Raw genomic sequence first — 22,936 nt, forward strand, 5'->3', positions numbered from 1 at the left:
AGGGCAATAACTTCATACCAGTTAATATAAACTTTACAAGAAACCCTGAATAAAAATAATTGGGTGGGCAACTATATGGCAAATGAGGTTTAATGTTGAAAAATGTAATGCACTGGGGGGCTAAAATTATAAATTCAAATTACTTGCTAGGGAGAGAACCTCTGGGGGAATCCAGGATGGAGAAAGATCTGGGGGTCCTAGTAGAAGACAGACTGAGCAATAGCATGCAATGTCAAGCTGCAGCAAGCAAAGCAGCAGACTATTAGCATGCAAAAAAAGAGAATTTACCCCAGAGATAAAACTATAATCCTGCAAATTTCTAAAACTCTGGTTCGGCCACATCTGGAGTATTCCATCCAGTTCTGGTCACTAATCCTCAGGAAGGAAGTACTGGAACTGGAATGAGTTCAGAGAAGGGCACTACACTTATTCTCCCTGGAGAAGAGACGCTTGACAGGAGATATGATAGCAATATGAAAATATCTCAATGGTGATTCCAACGTAGGTAGGAAACTATTTAATGTCAGGTACAGGGCCACACAATGAGACTGGAGGAGAAGTGGTTTAACCTTAAGTTGTGTAGGGGGGTTTTTCACTGTCAACCTACACTGGTTGAACTGGATGGAATAGTGCCTTTATTCAACCTTACCAACTAATAAACTATAAACAAATATTTATGGGCACTGTAATGCCGCGTACACAAGATCAGACTATCCGGCGGACAACCCGCCGGACTCTGCAGCGGAGGTCCGCTGGACTTTCCAAATGAGCAGACCTACACATACACAACCAGACTTTTGAAATGAACGGAGAAAAGTCAATTAATTTTGAACGTGGCTCCAGGTAGACGGAACTAGCGAAGGAAGTGAATGTCGCTGCCTCCATCGGCGAGATTGACACCTCGCGAGCCCCGTCACCTGGTATGGATTTAAAGGGGAACCCCTACGCTGAAAAAAATGGCGTGGGGGTCCCCCAAAGTCCATAGCAGACCCTTATCCGAGCAGTATCTAGTCTTCCACTAGATACTTGCACTCTGCTCCTATTCTTAAGTGAGAATGGGTGTGTATATATATATACTTGTAATAAATGTAACAATTCTTTTTTTACTTTTGCTTAGGAGCATCATCCTCTGATTCTGAAGGTGACACGAGCAAGACTGACTTGGATCAGTACGTATGTGGTGTTCAGTTATTTTTTTTATTATATTCTCTTTTTATAAAGGAAGCATGTATCTAGAGATATATTGAGGATGCCATTACTGACCTTCTGAAAATGATAGCTACCTGGCTGATTTATTTGGAAAACGCTTGCAAATCAGGAAAATCAGAGTGAGGTTAGCATTTCTAATCTGTATATTTATTGCAGGTAGGGGACTTACAGATATTCTGTCACTGGGGGCAAGGTAGGCAAAGTGCAGCTATAAAGTGCAGGCCCCTGGCGGTACCACATACCTGTAGCGGTATTCCAAATTTTCCCATCACAGCTGAAGCCTGGGCTGTTCTGCCACATTAGGGAGTGTTGGAGCTTGCGACTGAGCTCTATTCCTGCCTGCCTACCCCTATTGGTCCAGAACTATGGAATGGGCAGGAGGCAGTAAGGGATAGGCAAGCTTCAGCACTATCAGGAAGTCAGAATGGCCTGAGATTTGTCCATGACAGATAAGTTTGAGAGCCTGCTGCAGGTATGTACACCTCTAATGCCTGCACTTTATACCTGCATAAGTTTGGTTTTCCCCCTTCCCCTAAGAGTCTTTTTAAAGTTTTAAAGCCATTGGATAAACACAACAGCTAGAGTATTTTCAGAAAAAGAGCTCAGCAATGGCAGCCTCCATATTTACTCACTACAGGTCAAGGCTGGTTCGTCTTTACATAGACTTGGGAAGATATTTTCTTCAGGCTTGTTTCTTACAGTAGGGCAAGAGTAATAATTAGGATGTTAGGTGTGGTTTGGGCAAAAGATAAATGTACAAACTTGGGTGGATGGTTCACTCTATTTATCAGGAACTCATATTATTTACGTGTTGCACAGCCAGCTAACTAGGTGAGACAATTATCAAAGTATACTCTTCACCATACTACTTCTCCAAAATCAGACCTTTCCCAGAATGTGATCTTTCCCAGTCAACAGCTTCAAAATGGTATACAGTATATCTTTCAGTCAGAAGCTGCAGAATAGGATCTCTTGTAATCAAGCAAATCAAGAATGGGATCTTTCTCAGTCAGAAGCACCAGAATGCAACTTTTCCCAGTCAGCCATACTGGACTGGATCTCTCTCAGTCAGCATCTCCAGAATGGGATCTCTTCCAGTCATCTGCTCAAGAATAGAATATTTCCAAAGCAGCAGCACCAGAATGGAGTCTCTACCAATCAGAAGCTCCAAAATAGGATCTCTCCCAGTCAGCATTTCAAGAATGGGACATTTCCCAGGCAACAACTCCAGAAGAAAATCATATGTGCCCCTAAATAAATACATAAACTGATAGTTGCCAGCTGTATAGCTGATTTTATCTGCACTTGAAGAACAACTGTTGGGTGATGTAGACGTTTAGTAGATAAGTATATTGAGCACTTCTGAGCATTATAAGCACTCATTTTTGTTCACAGAGATTTCCCAGGATGTTTCCAAATCCCAGTGCAAGTGAGCAATAATTATTCCCATTTCTGTGAAGAAAATGGACTAGAACTTTTACCATACATTTTTTATGCCCACACCCACGTGCTGTCATAGTTGGATAACTATGAAATGCAGATGTTTACTAAAGGGTGTTATGTACATTTGAGCATCAGAAACATTTGTTACCGGACACAAATGTTTTCCAACATGTACAAACAAGTGATGATCGCTTTTCAATGGATCAAAGGAAACTCTATTCAGTGTTGCCAAGAACACTGTGTTGGGTTCTGGCATTCCAACAGTGTGAGAGAGAATGGGCACATATCTTATTACCCAGAGACATAACTAGAACCTTGAAAACCATTAAGGGCCCCCCCTAAACCTGCCCCAGGGTCCTTTCCATAAATCCACTGGTCCCTTTCCATCAGTCCCAGAATCCTTCCCTTTGATCCTGGGGCCCTTCCCTCAGTTGCAAGTGTGACATTTGCAACCCTGGTAATTCTGCCCTTGACATAGGGACATCACAATCCCAGTCAATTACATGGGGACACCACAATCCCACTCAATTACATGGGGACACTATGACCTCAATCAATAAATGACATTGGGACACCACAATCTCAATAAATAAATGACATGGGGGAGCACCATGATCCTAATCAATAAATGGCACAGGGGCACCAATCAATAAATGACATGTAGACAACATATTCCCCAATCAGCAAATTACATGGGGACACCACACTTCCAATCAATAAATGGAATGGGGACACCACACTTCCAATCAATAGATGGCATGGGGACACCACACTTCCAATCAATAAATGGCATGGGGACACCACACTTCCAATCAAAAAATAGGGACACCATGCTCCCCACCCCTTGAACTCTGCCATGCACACACTATGGCAGCAATGTCCCCTCCTCTGCAGTGCTGTCGCCTGGTCCTTCTTTGAATTCTTTGAATTCCTCCCTCTTCTGCACAGGACTTAGACTGAGACAGCTGGTCAAACCCAGAGAAATGGATTCGGTAGCCACTCGGCCGCCATGGGCCCTCCATGGTGGTGGAACAAAAGGGCCTGGTTGCAGGTGCGACCTTTGCGACACTGGTAGTTACTACCTATTACTACCTATCCCTTCTAGTGAGACTTTTGTCTGTCTACAGCCTGCCTCAGAGGACTATACTATCAGAACTAAGACATGCACCTCTGTCCATATATTTCAAAGTGTGCACCCAAATAAAATATCTTGTCAACTTAATAAAAATACAAATGCCACCTACTATTTACAATAAAGTCTGAGCTGTTTCTTATTTTGGTATGCTGCATGATTAAATACATTCATTTATATATTCCTTGACTTAAATGCAAGTGAAATTTATTAAATTTTATCAAGAAATATTTAGCTTTTATGAAATTAAAACTGTACATGATATATATACACACATACCGATGTACACCTATAAAGTATTTTTATTGATGATTAGCCCTGCCCAAGTGCTGATCTGTCTCTGGTTATTTTAGAGTTTCACCTTTTGTGACATTCACATTATCCTGTTAGTCTTAATTTTCCCTTGTTGGTGAGCTTTGACCTCCAATTGCTCTTTCTCTTTGACATTGTAGCTTGCCCACTTTTGGTATATGCTATTACTATTTATGATGGAGCCCCATACTCCTGAGGAGTATGTCTGCCGTATAAGCTTCCTTTGCCAGGTAACAGCATGTTCCAAGATCCCTTAGCCCACCCAGTCCCTAGCTGTGGATAAAAGCATAAGACTTTTATTGAAGAACAGACAATTATATATCCCTGGAGACAATCCTCCCTCCTTGTTGGCATAGAGACACAGTTGGCATAGGGAAACAGGGTGGGGTAAACTTTACATCCAATAACATGAGGCACAGGCACATTCAAACCTTTCAAAAAATCTTATAAACAAAAATGCAGCCATGTTCCAATGCTTTCTTCATGCTTGGAACATGCATAATACACAGAGTAAAGAGGGTGGGGTAGCGTTACTGACCAACATTAACCCCATAGGCATGGCTGGAAGAAGTGTGGCTTCTCGGTCACCCTATGCCCCTAAAAGACACAGGCAAACTTACACATAAGAGGGGCCTGGGAAGCTAAACAAAGAATTTCCTGACCTCTCCAAGGTAGGCTGGGTTCCACGGGCCCCCATCCAAAGTGACTCCCGTCACATATCTCCCCTTTCGCCAGGAGACTGAGACAGAAGGAGACCCCAGATTGGTTGACTTTGGTCTATAGTTCCAGTCCCCTAATGCAGTGGTCATCAACCCTGTCCTCAGGGCCCACTAACAGGCCAGGTTTGCAAGATAACTGAAATACATCCCAGGTGATATCATTTTCTGCTCAGTGATTGCAGTATTCTAGTCTGCATCTCTCCAAGGTAATACATAAAACCTGTCCTGTTAGTGGGCCCTGAGGATAGGGTTGATGACCGCTGCCCTAATGCCTGTACCCACACAGTAACCTAAGCAAATTGTCCCAGACCAGCAGCACCCTGCCCTATTGCAAGCTCTTCTGCAGGTTTGTTGTCAGTGGAGACCGCTGTCCCATCCATGAACACCAGCTCAAGCTGCAGTTGTGAGGTGCCGATTGCATTTTCTCCCAGGAGCTCCTGCTGAGTTGATTGTTCTGTGTAGAAGTCAACAGGACCATGATTTGAAGCCAGCTCTTCCGCTGGAGGTTCACTGAGTTGTTCCTCCTCACCAGAAAGGTCTAAATCCCCAGTCTCTGGAACTGGTGTCTGGGAATAGAGGTTCACCATCTCCTGTCCGTGGAACCAAGAAGATGTTATTGGTGCTGGGCAGAGGCTATCAGAACTCTGCCCTGTTGTCAGCACTTCAGCTTTGGGAATGGCAATCTCCAGAGTTTCTGCTGCTGATTCTGGGGCATGCTGCTGAACGTATTCTAGCAGTGTATGCCCTTTACAGGTGCTGTTCTTTCCTTACCAAATATTCCAGATCAGGTTTAAGCTCTGAGACTCCTGCACGACCAAACCTCTCTGTATTCTCGCAGGTCCTCAAGGATAAGTTCCTCTTCATCACCAAAACCATCTGTAAGGCTCCCCCAAAGCAATCCACGGTTGCCAAAGTCATAGCCCTCCGGAGAGCATTCTGTTGTCTTCCCTAAATATTCGTGCTCTGCGTGCCATTGAAGAGTATGAAATTGATTGTCCAGCTCTATCTCCTGCTGGACCAGCCTGTCCAACTCAGACACCATTGGTCCTGGGGCTGCTCTCCCAGGAATGGCATTCGTAACTCCCGTTGGTCACTGGCTACATTGCCCTGGGGTTGGAAAACACTTTCCCTGGTGCATACCAGCAACCTCGAGGGCTCCAGTCCAGAGCTCCACCCGAATCCACTGCCTGAGCTTCAGGTATTTATTCGCAGACACAGTCCTGGGGTATACTGAAAGGGCGATCTGCAGCAGCCCCGCAGACTCTGATGCCAGGTCCATATCTCCGCTGGTGCAACCAAAGTCTGCTATCCCGATCTTGGATCTCAGTGGTGGTTTGGACGTGTTCACAGCAAGGAAGCACTATCCTACCACTGCCACCAATGTGACGAACCCTGTACCAGCACGATTCAAGATCCCTTAGCCCACCCAATCATTAGCCCTAACTCAGTGTAGGGTGGATAAAAGCATAAAACTTTTATTGAAGAACAGACACAAGTACATATCCCTGGAGAGAATCCTCCCTCCTTGTTGGTATAGAGATACAGGGCGGGGTAAACTTTATATTCAATAACATAAAACATAGGTGCATTCAAACTTTTCAACAAGTCTTATAAACAAAACACACAGGGTGACTTACACATAAGAGGGGCCTGGGAAGCTGAACAAGGAGTTTCCTGACCTCTCTAAGGTAAGCTGGGTTGCACGGGCCACCCCACCCAAAGTGACTCCACACTATTATTTTGAGACTTTCTGTTAAAGCAGACAGTTTCCCTGACAAATTTTTAAATCTAAAAATGTCCCTACGTTGTTTTATAAATCTCTAAAGCTAAGTACACACAAGCTAAAAATGGTTGATTTGGCAGTTACCAGACAACTCTGGGCCCTTGTATATAGCTCCTCGTCTGACAGAAGCCAGTCTTATGTCCGGCTTCTGTTGAATGAGCATGCTGGAAAACCAGATTCCAATCAGTGCTCACAGCTAAAAGTTGCAAGTACTGATCACTGTAATCTGTGCGTTTTTTTTTCCTTCAGCCCACTGGATTGAACAAAAAAAAATTTCCCGGGTGTACCCGGCATAATTGTATATTGTCACACCATAGTTATAGTATACACTATTGAATATTGAATATGTGTTACACTGGCAGCTGTGCTATAATTGTGATCTGCTTATTTTACCTTAAACATTTTTTGCTATTTTGTGTATTTTTGTCTTTGTGTTAGTACATTTTGAGCCAAAATATTCAGATGAATGAATACCAACATGTCACTGACTTTGCTGTATTGTTGTGAAGGTCACAGGCTGAACATCTGTCATTAGTTACTCCAGAGATACCAAAGGAAGCTGTTTGCCAAGAGATAAATGTTCCAATCACAATTGTACAGAATGTACAACCAACAATGATACAACAGGTAAATAATATGTGATATATTCATATATAGCAGCTAATAATAGAAAAATATGATATATCTTAAATGAGTAAATCACAATGAGTCACATATATAGGAAGTTGAACCTTTGCTGTAAAAGTTAAGCTTTGCAACACCCCTTTCTGCCTCTCTAGTACAAAAGCTCAGGAGTCTTGTATAGTCCCAGATTTAGCAAATAACATCCGCTTTTACATCCGGTTTTCTTTCTTAAAGCTTAAATCTAGCCAGGTACGATTTTTTAAACATACAACTGATGTAATTGCAGTGCATATCATTGAATATAAAAGATACAATGCTCTAAAATTAAACATAGATACAAAAATTTAACAGACACCTACATTTTTGAATGTGAAAGATACAGCCATCATAGCTAAATGTCCAGTTTATTGGGTAGATATTGAATTCTGAATATAATGGGCATCAAGACAAAAAGACAGGGTGATTCCTCTCAGCCAAGACATAGACAGCAATAAAAACCTATCAGTGATTTAACCTTTCCCTACACTATTTAAAATGTATTTTGAGAAATGCAGCTGTTAATTTTAATTTACTTTCCTTTCTGTATCATTGATATTTCACAGGACCCGAATACGTACCTACAAGGATTGGATGGAAGACCATTAATGGCTGCTCCTGTTTTCACCAAGGTAAATTATTTTAATCTGCTGTAATTAGGCAGAAAATATAGGCAAATATATTATACAAACAATACATCTTTTTTATAATTGATTAAATAATCAGTTATTAAATCACCCAGACTGGAATATTACAGAAAAGTAATCCATTTTATCTACTAAGAATAGTTGGTCACTTTTTCACAATTTAGATTTCTATATTATATACAAATCATCTACCTTTTTCCACAGTGAAACAGAAAATGAAACGTATTTAATCCAATTCTTCCAGACATTTAATAGACTTTTCTGCACAATATTATCCAAAGAGTATATTTTGGTAATCTTTTATTTTCTGGGATGGCAGGTTTATACGTCTATGTTTCAATTTGTGAATACCTTTGCATTTTTTGTTTTTTTTGTTTTGTGAAACTAAAAATAATTTGACACCCTAAACATGTCCCAATATCTGCTATTTCCTATTTTTTCCCTACGTTTTATTTACCAGACATTGCAGGACATAACGGCCTCTGAGGGTCAGTTAGTTGTGTTTGAGAGCAGAGTGAAAGGATCTCCATATCCAAAGGTGGAATGGTACAGGGAAGGAACTCTGATTGAAGATTCTCCAGATTTTCGGATTTTGCAGAAAAGTATGTAAATACTGTCTTATTTTTTACTACTGTCAGCTTCTTAGTTGGTTTGTATAAGATGTTTTGTGATGTTATAAATTCCTTATTTATAAGCTACAACATTTAGACAAATTATCTCATTAGTAAGTTTAAGGCCTAAATTATTAATATATTGCAAAAAACAATGATGTGTCAGCCTACAATGGCCCCCACTGGCTTGTACAGTGTAGTCGTCATTGTTCACGCATGTGAACAAACTGTTCTTGTTACATATTAATAATTAATGGCTGAACATTTCCGAACAGACCTTGTGTGTATATATATATATATATATATATATATATATATATATAAAATTATTTTTTTATTTCATTTTTTTACACTTTTTGTGGTAGAGAAATTTACTACTTATAGAATGATCTTTTTTTACGAAAGGTTGTTTATTTAGGGTATTGTCTTTACATCTGGCAAACATTGTCATATGTCTTTGGCTAGCTGAAGGTTTATAAATAATGTAGGTTTAATTTGTACCCAACTTAACCACTTCCGGACCTCCGCACACCGATATAGTTCCTTACTTTGATGGGGGATATCGTTGTTATGGCAGCAGCTAGCTGCCATGACCCTGGTATCCTCTTGTTCGGCCGGCGGTCCTCTTCAAGATAAAAGTAGACTCTGTGGAGGATTCACCACAAAATCACGTTTATCGGTGGTGGGAGAGGGGGCCTGCCCCTCCCGCTGCGCTCCGGTGCCCGTTTACCGGAGCCGTCGGAAGCGGTGGAGGCGATCGGATGTTCCTCTTTCCTTGGCATGGAGACGAGTGAGGGGAAGATGGTCCCCACCTGTTTCCATGACATTGCAGGGCGGAAGTGGCCCATAGTTCTTAAAGGTCCATTTAACCTCCCTGGCGGTATGATTCAGTCTGGTTTTAGGTGCTGAAAGCGGTACAATTATTTTGCATGGAAATTTGGCGTTTTATATTGTAGTCCTGTAATTCTTAGGAATAACTCTCTTAAATCTGTTCAAACCAGAGTCTAGCAGACATCCCGGGTATGATAAAGTTTATAATATAATAAAGAATAATAAAAATTATTCAATAATGTAATCAAATCCTAAAACACTGAAAAAGGGACACTTTTTGGTTGCTATGGACAATCTCCAAATTTCAGGCAGAAAAAACTGTATTTATAATATAAAAGTGCATGCAGGGCACTGCACAGACCACTAGGGACAAAGGGGGTGTGTCATTTTTAATACAGTACTGTAATCTGTAAGATTACAGTGCTGTGTGTGTTTTGTGTCTTTTTACTTTTTTGAATTTGCCGCCGCTCTCCGCTCCCCTGCGCCGTAATGTCACAGGAAACGGAGCTCGGCGGCATTTGGCACTGTGAATCGAGCGGAGGACAACTCGATCACACAGCGCGGAGGACATCGCTGGATCCAGGGGACAAGGTAAGTAATGCCGCGTACACACGATCAAACAAGCGGGTGGAAAAGTCCGGCAAACTCTAGTCCGCTGGACAATCCCCCCGTGTGTAGGCTCCGGCATACTTTTTTGACCCGAAAGTACGGCGGACTTAGAAAGTAGTTTTGCACTAGAATCTTCCCGCTGGACTCGCATTTTGGTGGACAATCATGTGTGTGCCAGTCCGCCGAACTTTTGAAATGAACAGACTTTTCCCGCCCGGAGAAAAGTCCGCTCATTTAGAGCGGGTCTCCAGGTAGGCGGGGCCCGCGAATGAGACGCCGCTGGCCCCGCCACCTGGTATGGACTTAAAGGGGACCCCCAACGCCAAAAAAAATCGGCGTGGGGGTCCCCCCCAAGTCCACAACAGACCCTTGTCCGAGCACGCTACCCGGCCAGGCAGGAAAGGAGGGGCGAGCGAGCGCCCCCCCTCCTGAGCCGTACCAGGCCGCGTGCCCTCAACATGGGGGGTGCCTTGGGGAAGTGGGGGCTGCGCGGCCCCCCCACGCCAAAGCACCTTGTCCCCATGTTGATGAGGACAAGGGCCTCTTTTCGACAACCCTGGCCGTTGGTTGTCGGGGTCTGCGGGCGAGGGGCTTATCGGAATCCGGGAGCCCCCTTTAATAAGGGGGCCCCCGGATACCGGCCCCCCACCCTATGTGAATGAGTATGGGGTACAATGTACCCCTACCCATTCACCTGTAAAATAAAGTACAAAAAAAAACACAACACACAAGATAAAATAATTTATTGCACAGCTCCGGGGGTCTTCTGTCTTCAGGGGTCTTCTCCTTCGCTATCTTCTTGTAGCTCTTTTGCTAGCGGAGGAGCCCGGCATTCTTCTTCGTCGCCGCGGCCTCTTCTTCCGACTTCAGGGGGTCTTGTCCCCCTCTTCGGTTCTTCTGTTGCCGCCGCCGCCTCCGCCGCCGCCTTCCGTTCTTCTTCTTCTTCTCCTTCTTCTCCTGGAGATGTTGACACAAGCTCTCTCCGGCCGCAATGCCAGGGACGCGCTGCGCGGTGACTTATATAGGGACAAGGGGCGGGGTCATCGGTCGATGTCACATGGGTTGATGTCACATGGTGACCCCGCCCCCTTACGATGTCACAGTCCCTGAGGATGCTGGGACTGCCGTCATGTGACATCAACCCATGTGACATCAACCCATGTGACATCAACCGATGACCCCGCCCCTTGTCCCTATATAAGTCACCGCGCAGCGCGTCCCTTGCGTCCGGAGAGAGCTTTGAGTCAACATCTCCAGGAGAAGAAGGAGAAGAAGAAGAAGAACGGAAGGCGGCAGCGGCGGCGGCGACAGAAGACCGGGCCGCCGCCTGTAAAAGAGCTATAAGAAGGCACGGTGGCCCGGCAGAAGAACCGAAGAGGGGGACAAGACCCCCGAAGTCGGAAGAAGAGGCCGCGGCGACGAAGAAGAATGCCGGGCTCCTCCGCTTGGGTTGTCGGGAAGAGGCCCTTGTCCTCATCAACATGGGGACAAGGTGCTTTGGGGTGGGGGGGCAAGCGTTGGGGTTCCCCTTTAAGTCCATACCAGGTGTCGGGGCCAGCGACGTCTCCTTCGCGGGCCCCGCCTACCTGGAGACGCCCTCGAAATGAGCGGACTTTCCTCCGCGTGCGTGGGCGAGTCCTTTCAGTAGGGCGGATAGTACGGCGGACTTAGTACGCCGTATTAGTCCGCTGAAAAAGTGCCGTGTGTGGGCAAGTAGCCCGTTCGGAAAGTCCGGCGGACAGTCTGGCGAGAAGTCCGCCAGCAGTCTGGCGGGAAGTCCGCCAGACTAAGTCCGTTGGATAGACGGCTACGTGTGTACGCGGCATAACTCTCCCTGTGTCCTCCCCTGCATCCAGCGATGCGATCCCGAGTCTGGCTCGGGGTTACCACTCCTGTTAGTAAAATCCTAACCCGAGCCAGACTCGGGATTACCGCTAGGAGGGTTAAAAAAATAATAATTTTAAATGCCAATTTTTTTTTTTATTATTGCATTTTAGTGTAAATATGAGATCTGAGGTCTTTTTGACCCCAGATCTCATATTTAAGAGATCCTGTCATGCTTTTTTTCTATTACAAGAAAAAAAAAAAACTGTGTAAAAAAATAAAATAAAAGGTAAAATAAATAAGAAAAAAATTTAAACCGTCCTGCTAAGCTCACGTGCAAAAGCGAACGCATACGTGAGTAGCACCTGCATATGAAAACAGTGTTCAAACCATACATGTGAAGTATTGCCGCGATTGGTAGAGCAAGAGCAATAATTCTAGCCCTAGACCTCCTCTGTAGGAAACATGCAACCTGTAGAATTTTTTAAACGTTGCCTATGGATATTTTTAAGGGTAAAAGTTTGTCGACAATTCCATGAGCGGCCGCAATTTTGAAGCGTGACATGTTGGGACATGTTGGGTATCAATTTACTTGGCGTAACATTATCTTTCACAATATTAAAAAAATTGGGTTAACTTTATTGTTGTCTTATTTTTTAATTCAAAAAATTTATTTTTTCCCAAAAAAGTGCGCTTGTAAGACTGCTGTGCAAATACGGTGCGACAGAAAGAATTGCATCCAACGCTATTTTATTCTCTAGGGGGTTCGAAAAAAATGTATTATGTTTGGGGGTACTAAGTCATTTTCTAGCAAAAAAAAATGTTTTTAAGCACATCAATACTGGGCACTTTCGCCCCCTTCCTTCCCAGACCAATTTTCAGCTTTCAGCGCTCTCACTTTTCCAGTAAGAATTGTGCGGTCATGCTACTCTATACCCAAATTAAATTTTTATCATTTTGTTCGCACAAATAGAGCTTTCTTTTGGTGGTATTTATTTACGACTTCTTCTGAGGGATCCCCCTCCTTCTGAGGGATCCCCCTCCTTCTGAGGGACGTTCCTCAACATCCACACAGAAGGAGAGAGCGCCCACTCGGCCGTACATATGCAGTGGCCGGGTGGGAAGTGGTTAACTTGTAAACAGCACATCTAAAAAAGAGGCTCAGACCTTAAGTGGTTAAAAACAAACAATGCTATAGCTGTTGCAAGCAGAAGCCAATTGCAATCACACATTATTTAGTTCAATCTCAATTTATTGTATCAACAATAAGATAACTGTAGACCATTACAAAAATACAAATGACATATGAGAGGTTCAATTGCAAAGACGATTAAACTTCTAAAGAAAAAATTACAATATTCATCAACACATGGATATTGGAGTGAACTGTAAAAAACATCAATTATTTGAACAAGTAGGATAGTAACAGGGTTTATCAGGACCCAGATTAAAAATGAATAACTTTCACAATCACACATTCTTAGACAGGGAAGAGACTTTAACAATTTTCATACAAGCAATTATGTTATAAGTCCTTACATTTCAAGAAAATGTAATTTGAAATCAAGATAGGAATAAATTATTTTTTTATATTTTTGTCTTTCTAGAGCCTCGATCTATGGCGGAACCAGGTAATAGCTTGAACCTTGAATGCAATCCCGTATGATCCTTAAAAGTTATTAAAACATGTTTACATGACACGCATATTTACGTTTTGTGAGTGGTTAGCTGGCTGGATACACTGACAATCCAATATTTTGTATAAGGCATGCTTTATGACAACCTATTTAATATAAAACAGCTACTTCAATAACAAAGGGTCAGTCTGCCCAAAGCTGATATCTTTTTTGTTAGATGCTGGAGGGTAAAAGACCTGATAGTCTTTCATGCCTCTCAGGGGCTCTAATGGTAAGATCTCTGCTCTTTAAACCCAAGTCCAGGCAAAAATAAAATTGAAATAGTACATTGTGCATCATTTACCTTAGTTATCAGTTTTGATTCCAAACGCCTCTTCCTCTATGAGCCAAGATAAGTTCCTGCCCTAAGGACCAGGCATTTTTCCTTGCATGTTATAATCTAGGGCACCAGTCCCCTCACTATCCCATGAGTTCTCCTGCCTCTGGAGCCTATGAGAGAGGACCTTGCTGCTGCTAATGTTGCCTCCACCACTAGGAGGTGCCACACCACACAGGCAGCAATGTGGGCACCTAAAATAAAAAGACCCAAATAAGTCACATGATCATAGATTTAAATTTTATTAAAATGGGCATTTGGATAGCTTTTTTCCATACTAGCGGATAGTTAGGAGGGAGGGTGGGAAGGAGGGGTTAGAGGGGAATTGCTAATATCCTAGATTTTAGTGTTGCAGAGCATGCATAAAATGAAACACAGCTAGTGTGTATCGATCTATTATTTTAATAATACATAAAATATAGAAGCTGAGAGATACAAAACTGATTGTGTTTTCTTCCACAGAAGAGATATGCACTTTAGTCATTGCAGAAGTCTTCTCTGAAGATTCTGGCATGTTTACATGTACAGCAAGCAACAAATATGGAACCACTTCAAGCATTGCCTATTTGACTGTGAAAGGTAAAAGTATTATTTATAAATGACCTTATATTAAGGTCTCATTCACACCATGGTGCAGAGACATCACTTTTTCTGCACGCGTTCTGCAAGGGCACACAAAAAAAAAAAAAAACAATTGTTCTCTATATGCCCTGTTCACACCACAACCTGCAGATTTTTTCTGTGCAGGAATCTGCAACGTGTATGCAGTTTTTTCCACAGGAAAAAAAACTGATGTGACATCAGCATTGGGGTGAACAGGACACATAACTGATGTACATGAAAACTAACATGCATAAAACTGACTGAAACGAGCATGAAAACTGATGTAAACTGATGTGAAACTGATGTCTCTGCAAGTAAAATCTGTGCGGTTTTCTCATCAGTTTTCATGCAAGCATGGTATGAACGAGCGCTAAAACTTTTGGTTTTCAAGAATTATGATGCAGTTGAAACTTGTTTGCTGTTGGCAACAAAATGTTGTGTTTGTTCTCTTTTCTCAAGCTTTTAAGGAACCAAGCTTTGTTGTTTACACAAAAGAGCTATTTTTAGGCGCTAAAGAGCAGGGCCTTCTGATCACTCCTGTATTGATTTGTATTGTAAGTGTACTGTCTGCCCTCATATTGTAAAGCGCTGTGCAAACTGTTGGCACTATATAATTCCTGAATAATAATAATTTTTGTATATTGATAGGAATGGAATTTCCAGTTTACCTCTTTCTCCAATTTGGATGGTGCAACAACCTTAATTGCCAAGCCACTTCTCAACAGCAGAGTGTCAGGGAACCTGACTTAAAGGATATCTAAACCCAAGAATATAAACCCAAGAATATAAATTATATGTTCACCTTTTAGGCTATGAACATTTTTAGCAAGTACAGAAAAATACCTCATGTTCCTGTGTCCTTGTCGCTTTCTGTGAAATTAACTGAAAGCACAAACATTGGGGGTTATTTACGTAAGGTAAGTACACTTTGCACTGCAAGTGCACATGGAAGTGCAGTCGTTCTAAATCTAAGGGGTAGATCTAAAATGAGGGGGAGCTCTGCTGATTTTATCATCCAATCATGTGCAAGCTAAAATGCTGTTTATTTGCCTTGCGTATACCCTGTGGCTCTACAGTGACTTTACTTCCAACTGCACTTTCAGTACAAAGTGGATTTGCCTTTAGTAAATAAACCCCATTGTGATCTTCCTTCAGTACACTGCTTATCCCTTCACCCCCGTGTGGTGGAAATCAAACAAGGAAGAAATGTTTGTAGTCCAGCTTTGATTACATCAATGACTAATCCATACATAAATTTAAGGAAAGAGTACAGCCATGAAAGGACATAAAGCATATTTTTTGCTGGATCATCACGTGAAAACATGAATGCAGCCACAACATCTAATGACTGGTAGGATAGTATTATCCTGGGGAGGTTGACTTGGATAGTTATTAAATGATTATTCATCAGTTATGGATATAAACATTTAATGTTTCTATTGAAAACCCATATTTCAGTTTTGGACGAATGCTGTTGGGCTTAATGATGCACCACCCCACCTAATATTCTGGAATACATTACCAGGGTTTTTATGTCTTTCCACATGCCACATCATTCCATCTTTTGGATTTTATTTCTGTTCTGCATTGAGAAAAAGCAGCAGGGTGACTTGGTGTGGCCAAACAGGAGACTCTGCAGTTACACCTCTGGAGCTGGAATCTCCAGAAAGATATAGTTCAGATCACCAGCATCCAACCACAATTAAAACATCCTTTTTGGCTAAATTAAAGATTAATAACATGTTAAATTGTATAGATTTACTGTGCTTGATCTATTGCTGTGTCACACTGCTTGCTGACCCTGGCTGTACCCAAATGCATAATTCATTATCATGTTTGTCTTCTGCACTTGGCTGGCATGCTCCTCATATATCAGTCACTATTCCTCATTATAGAACCATCTACTGAACAGCCCATCATTTTGGATTCCCTACATTTCACTGTAATTACACCAACATTCCCTTGTACACAGCTTTCATAACATTATATTTGATCTCTGCTCTGATGTATAGCAATGCACAGCTTTGCCTATTTAAAACAATAAAGATTTATATCATTAATTCCATTAATATGAAAAACAAGTTTCTTATATAAGGATTGTGGGGGTGGTTTACTAAAGAAGTAGGTACTGTTCACTTAACAAAGCAAGTGTTCATTTTGCAGGTTGTATGTTCCATTTGATTTGTTAATAAGGTGAATCTGTGTTTCCTTTAACCGCTTCAGCCCCGGAAGATTTTACCCCTTTCCTGACCAAAGCACTTTTTTGCGATTCGGCACTGCGTCAATTTAACTGACAATTGCGTGGTCGTGCGACGTTACACCCAAACAAGATTGATGTCTTTTTTTTCTCCACAATTAGAGCTTTCTTTTGGTGGTATTTGATCACTTCTGCGGTTTTAATTTTTTGCGCTATAAACAAAAAAAAGAGCGACAATTAAAAAAAAAAAATGCATTATTTTTTACTTTTTTGCTATAATAAATATCCCCAAAAATATATAAAAAAAATATTTTTTTCCTCAGTTTAGACCAATATGTTTTCTTCTACATATTTTTGGTAAAAAGAATTTCAATAAGCGTATATTAATTGGTTTGCGCAAAAGTTATAGCGTCTATAAAATAGGGGCTAGTTTTATGGCATTTTTATTTTTAATTTTTTTTATTAGCAATGGCGATCTGTGATTTTTTATCGGGACTGTGATATAACGGACATATTGGACAATTTTGACACTATTTTGGGACCATTGTCATTTATATAGTGATCAGTGCTATAAAATAAATTGATTACTGTGTAAATGACACTGGCAGTGAAGGGGTTAACCACTAGGGGGGCGATGAAGGGGCTAAATGTGTCCTAGGGAGTGATTCTAACTGTGGGGGGTGGGCTTCAAGTCACATGACAGTGATCACCACTCCCAATGGCAGGGACCAGTGATCTCTGTCATGACACTAGCCATAATGGGGAAGTGCCTTGTTTACATAGGCACTTCCCAGTTTTGAGGCTCCATGACATGATCGCCATCAAGTCCGCCAGTCCCATGTTCACTGTAACGCTGTACGCGCACGTCTGCTATCCCCAGCTCTTAAAGGGGACATACAGATACGCCCATTTGCCCACCATTGTGTGGTGTCTATCGGCGTGCAGTGGTCGGCAAGTGGTTAAATACTCAATCATGTGCAAGAGAAAATTCAGTGAAAAATCAGTATATTAGTTTGCACATCAATAATTAAATAAACACAGCTTCACCTCGTTCATGAAACTAAAGCTAGTCATGCATGTGGGCTAAGGTAAAAAATCTTGGAAAACAGTGCTGTCCAGAAAATACTAAAAAATCCTATACCAGTGAAACAGGAAATTAAATTATAAATTCTTGCTGCAACTTAATGTGAGACACACACAATATACAATAATTTGAAAAGAAAGCTGCGCTAGAACTTATATAGTGCTAGAATAATAATATAACATAATATATCCTGTGTGGAAAAAAGAAAATTGATATAACCACAAATAATACAAATAAAATCATAAACTGATTAAAAACGTGAACAGTCCAAAAAAGGGGAGAGAGACAAGAAGATGAGGCTTCAGTCCATTTAGGTGACTCCGTAAAACACACCCTCTAAGTATGTAGCAAGTGCACCCAGAGAAAGAAATTCCTCCACCACCAGATTCAGTGAGGCTTACCAGCTGACAAGATCTCTTTTTAGGGAGATCATCAATCCGGTCCCTTTAAAAGACACTGCTGGTATTTCCAACTTGTGTATCCCCTTCTCAGAGCGTCTCCCGTTTCACCACTGATAAAAAATAAAGATGAGTTTGGTGTGTGGTTGTCAGATTATCACAGATCAGTCATATCTTATGGGACGTTCTTTTCTTCTGTCAAGTGCAATGGAATTCAGATTTGCTTAAAGATTGCTGAGATGTGCTGTTTGTGCTGCCATGTTGGTAAAAAGATGATCATCTATCTATACTATACTATACTATCCTGTATTCTTTTTCACTTTGAAAGACCTGGTTCATGCACTACTTTTGGTGATTTCAGGTGTGACTTGCATAGACATCTGTGTATGAAGCTGCACAGATGTCTTCAAAGTCGCACCTGACTTTGCACTGATATGCGGTTTTGAAATTGTGCGATTTCAAATGAAGTCATGCAAATTCAAAGCCGCATTCAATGTGAACGAGGGCGGAATCATTCAGAATTCAATGATAGATGTGTAGCAGGGTGCAGCCCACATTGTCAGGATTCCCCTTCCTAGTGTTAAGCTGCTTTCAGGAGGGATGTGTCCAGGATATAAGGGAAGGTGGTCCCGGGAATAGAGAATTGCAGTTGGGGAGCAGCACTTGTACAATATGGTGGAGGAATGCAGCTGGATTACCAGTTGGAGAACAGATGAGAGATTACAGCGGGGTGCATTTTCTACTGATTAGTAAGCACTGCAGTATTGCATTCCCCTCTGATAAAATCTGGCAATGGGACTAACCATGACTGAAAATAATCATTTGGAACTGTACCATATTTTTGGAACCATGCTTTGGAAAATAACTGACTGTTGTTGGTGTTTTATGCTTTGTAGTTCAGGCTAAACCAGTTTTTAAACCACAAGAGAAATCTAAGCTGAAGTGGAAAATCAGACCCGACATCACTGGTAAACATTACCCTGTCGGTCCTAGCACTAGAACTACCGGGACACACATGCATTCGGTCTGTAGTTCCCCTCCTTCTGACCTGCATTGTACTTGCATCAAGGGATTTTTACATTCCCAAAGGCTTGCATGGGAATGCAAGCTCCTTTGATTTAAACAAGAAACCACCCATTGACACATACCCAAAATTTCATTACATAAATAAATAATGAAGGACAAACTACCATGTCAGTTATTGCAGAGTACCTCAAATTTATTTTTTATATGCTTTATTGCATGCATTCCTGATAATGCATTCTTGTTATAGGTTCCAATGAAAATGAAAATCAAACTCCCATAACCATTACCACAATCAATATTGATGCTTTTAAACGGGAACCTTTGCCAGCAACTGCAACACCTCCACCACCACCACCACCACCACCACCGCCACCACCGCTACCACCTGTGGTCGAATCACCCCCAAAACCCAAGTTGGAGGGAGTTCTAGTGAACCACAATGAGCCAAGACCAAGTTCGAAAATTGGCTTAAGAGTTCATTTTAATCTGCCAGAAGATGACAAAGGAAGTGAAACCTCATCTGAAGATGCAAAGAACTATGAGTCGAATAATCAGGATATGTTAAATGGCCAGTCATACGCAGCATTTTTAGCATCTTCAAAGGAACCTCCACCAGTATTTGCTAAGCCTAAACTGTAAGTAATTTTGTGTTAAATACACTATATATGTACTCATTTTCATTATGAAATGCTATTCTGTATATGCAGTCATTATATGCAATTATTGTCTGCGTAAAATATCAGTAAAGTGAGAGGGACATACAGCTGGGATAACAGAAAAGAATTTTGAATACTTGAAAATCACATATATGAAAATATGATTTAAAACAAACTGACAGCATGTGATCTTGATTTTCATACAGTCTTTGGTAGCAACCATAGCAACCAACCATCTTTTCCAGTTCATATGTTGTTTTATTACTCTTACAGACTCTCTATTATGCGTGATAGCCACCACGTTCAGGGGAAGATAAAGTCGGTGGTGTTTACCACTTAAAAAATTGCATGCACTGCTAATCAGAAGCTTCAGAACACTACCTATTCAATTTTTTTTATAGAAATATAAGCAGTTCAAGTTCAATCAATAACCTGAAATGGTAGAAGGGTGAGCAATAAACTGTCAAAGGTTAAAAAAAAGTTTTGGCTACCAAAAACTGAAAAATAATGTAATTTTCAGAGTTATATAAAAAGTATATGGTTGTGTTACTCTTCTAGATTCTCTATTATAAATAATAGCCACCACCTTCATGGGAAGATAAAGTCAGTGGTGTTTGCCAGCTTAAAAAGTACATCAGCTGATCAGAAGTTTCAGAACAGCACTTTTCACTTTCTTTTTTTAGAAATATAAGCAATTTAACCACTTCAGCCCCTGAGGATTTGGTAGCTCAATGTCCGGAGGACTTTTTACATTTTGGCACTGTGCTGCTTTAAGTGGTAATTGCATGGTCATGCAATGTTGTACGCAAACGAAATTTGCGTCCTTTTTTCCCCACAAATAGAGCTTTCTTTTGATGGTATTTAATTGCCTCTGCGATTTTTATTTTTTGCGATATAAACGGAAAAAGACCAAAAATTTTGAAAAAAAAATAATATTTTCTAAAAAATTTAATAAACTCAATTTTAGTCATACATTTAGGCCAAATTGTATTCAGCCACATGTCTTTGGTAAAAAATTTCAATAAGCATATATGTATTGGTTTGTGCAAAAGTTATAGTGTCTACAAACTAGGGTACACTTTCTGGAATTTACGCAGCTTTTAGTTTATGACTTTTAGTTTATGCACCTTTCTTGAGGTGCTAAAATGGCAGGCAGTACAACCCCCCCCCCCCCCCATGACCCCATTTTGGAAAGTAGACACCCTAAGGAAATTACTGAGAGGCATGTTGAGCCCATATATATTTAATTTTTTCGTCACAAGTGATTGAACAATGACAAAAAAAGAGAAATGACACAAAGTTGTCTCTAAATGATATATTGCTCACACATGCCATGGTTATATGTGGAATTACACCCCAAAATACATTTCTCTGCTTCTGATGAGTATGGAGATACCTCATGTGTGAGACTTTTTGGGAGCCTAGCCGCGTACAGTACCCCGAAAACCAATCACCACCTTCAGGATTTCTAAGGGTGTAAATTTTTGATTTCACTCCACTACAGATCACAGTTTTGAAAGCCATAAAATGCCAAGATAGCACAACCCCCTCCCCAAATGACCCCAATTTGGAAAGTAGACATTCCAGCCTATTTGATGAGAGGCATGTTGAGTCCATGGAATATTTTAATATTTTGCCACAAGTTGCCGGAAAATTAATTATTTTTTTTCACAAAGTTGTCACTAAATGATCTAATGCTCAAACGTGCCATGGGCATATGTGAAATTACACCCCAAAATACATTCTGCTGCTTCTCTTGAGTACCGGAATACCACATGTGTGAGACTTTTTGGGAGCCTAGCCGTGTACAGGACCCGAAAAAAACCAATCACCGCCTTCAGGCTTTCTAAGCGCTTGTACACACGGTCGGACATTCCGACGGAAGATGTCCGATCGGACCGTGTTGTCGGATAATCCGACTGTGTGTGGGCTCCATCTGACTTTTTCCGTCGGAGTATCCGACGGACCAAGTTTTCCAACTATAAAATTTTCCGACAACATGATCCGATCAGACTTTGTCTGATCATGTGTAGAGAATTCCGATCGGACAAAGTGTCACGCATGCTCAGATCAAATTCCTAAACCAAAGCTATTGGCTACTAGCCTGAACGTAGTCCCATCCTAACGAAATAACTTCATCACGTTAAGTACGATCGGATTTTCTGACAACTTTGTCCTATCACAGTTTCGGAGGCCATGAAATGACAAGATAGCACAAAACCCCCCAAATGACCCCATTGTGATGTGTGACACCTCATGATGTGTCACACATCACCCACTCTTCTAACCACTTGAAGACAAAGCCCTTTCTGACACTTTTTGTTTACATGAAAAAATATTTTTGTTTTTGCAAGAAAACTGAAAATTTATATCAAATACTTACCGTAAATTTTCCTTTCTTGATGGACTCCATGGCAGTCTACGTATGGGTTAATCCCGCCTCTCATACCTCATAGGACCCTACTCCCATAAATCTTTGCTTCTAGTCAGAGACCACATTCCGTAACTTAGCCTACTCCAGCAAATGGGAGGGAACTCCTGCTGCCATGGAGTCCATCAGGAAAGGAAAATTACGGTAAGTATTTGATATAAATTTTCAGTTTTCCTGACAGACTCCATGGCAGCCTACATATGGCAAATAACTAGCCATACACACCCGGGTGGGCAATTGCTGGTTAAAGAAAGAAAAGGTTTAATTGGCACCGTCAACAGATAAGACATTCAAACCAAAATTAACCTAAGACAAAGAAGCCGGTTCTACGCAATAGTGCGTCATAAATGTATTAATTGACGACCATGAGGCCGACTTACAAATCACTTCCGGGGAAACATGACGGGAAGCCGCCCCCGATGTAGAAACACTTCTAGTAGAATGAGCAGTCCCCGCTTCTGGAGGAGCCAAACCCTTATCCTTATAAGCCCTTTGGATGGCTTGAACAATCCAAGCTGCGATGGTTCTGGAAGAGGCACGCAAACCCCTATTTTTCCCATTGAAATAAATAAACAGGTGATCTGATTTCCGGAAAGGAGCTGTGGCTTCTAAGTATTGCTTTAGGACTTACCCAACATCTAGAGGATGAGTACTGGAGTCTTCATTTGACTGGAAAATTGGAAGGACAATATCTTGATTTTCATGAAATACAGTTGTTACTTTTGGATTTGATCCTAACATAGGAATC

General features: G+C 41.4%; 1 protein-coding gene across 9 annotated transcripts in view; it reads left to right on the top strand.

The window, feature by feature from the left end:
- MYPN (myopalladin) overlaps nt 1-22,936 on the top strand; it is a 254,461-nt gene that overhangs the window by 177,332 nt on the left and 54,193 nt on the right. For 8 of the 9 annotated variants that reach the window (XM_077454256.1, XM_077454259.1, XM_077454262.1 and 5 more), the window contains 7 exons: nt 1,118-1,169; nt 7,108-7,225; nt 7,825-7,890; nt 8,366-8,507; nt 13,388-13,411; nt 14,256-14,372; nt 19,349-19,736. In XM_077454256.1, coding sequence (XP_077310382.1) covers nt 1,118-1,169; nt 7,108-7,225; nt 7,825-7,890; nt 8,366-8,507; nt 13,388-13,411; nt 14,256-14,372; nt 19,349-19,736 — 907 coding nt within the window. Of the gene's footprint in view, nt 1-1,117; nt 1,174-7,107; nt 7,226-7,824; nt 7,891-8,365; nt 8,508-13,387; nt 13,412-14,255; nt 14,373-19,348; nt 19,737-22,936 lie in introns of those variants that run through there. The other variant, XM_077454264.1, reaches the window with a different exon arrangement.

Source organism: Lithobates pipiens, unplaced genomic scaffold (assembly GCF_037356315.1).
Source record: "Lithobates pipiens isolate NorthernLeopardFrog02 unplaced genomic scaffold, aLitPip1_a1.2 Scaffold_25, whole genome shotgun sequence".
Lineage (NCBI taxonomy): Eukaryota > Metazoa > Chordata > Amphibia > Anura > Ranidae > Lithobates > Lithobates pipiens.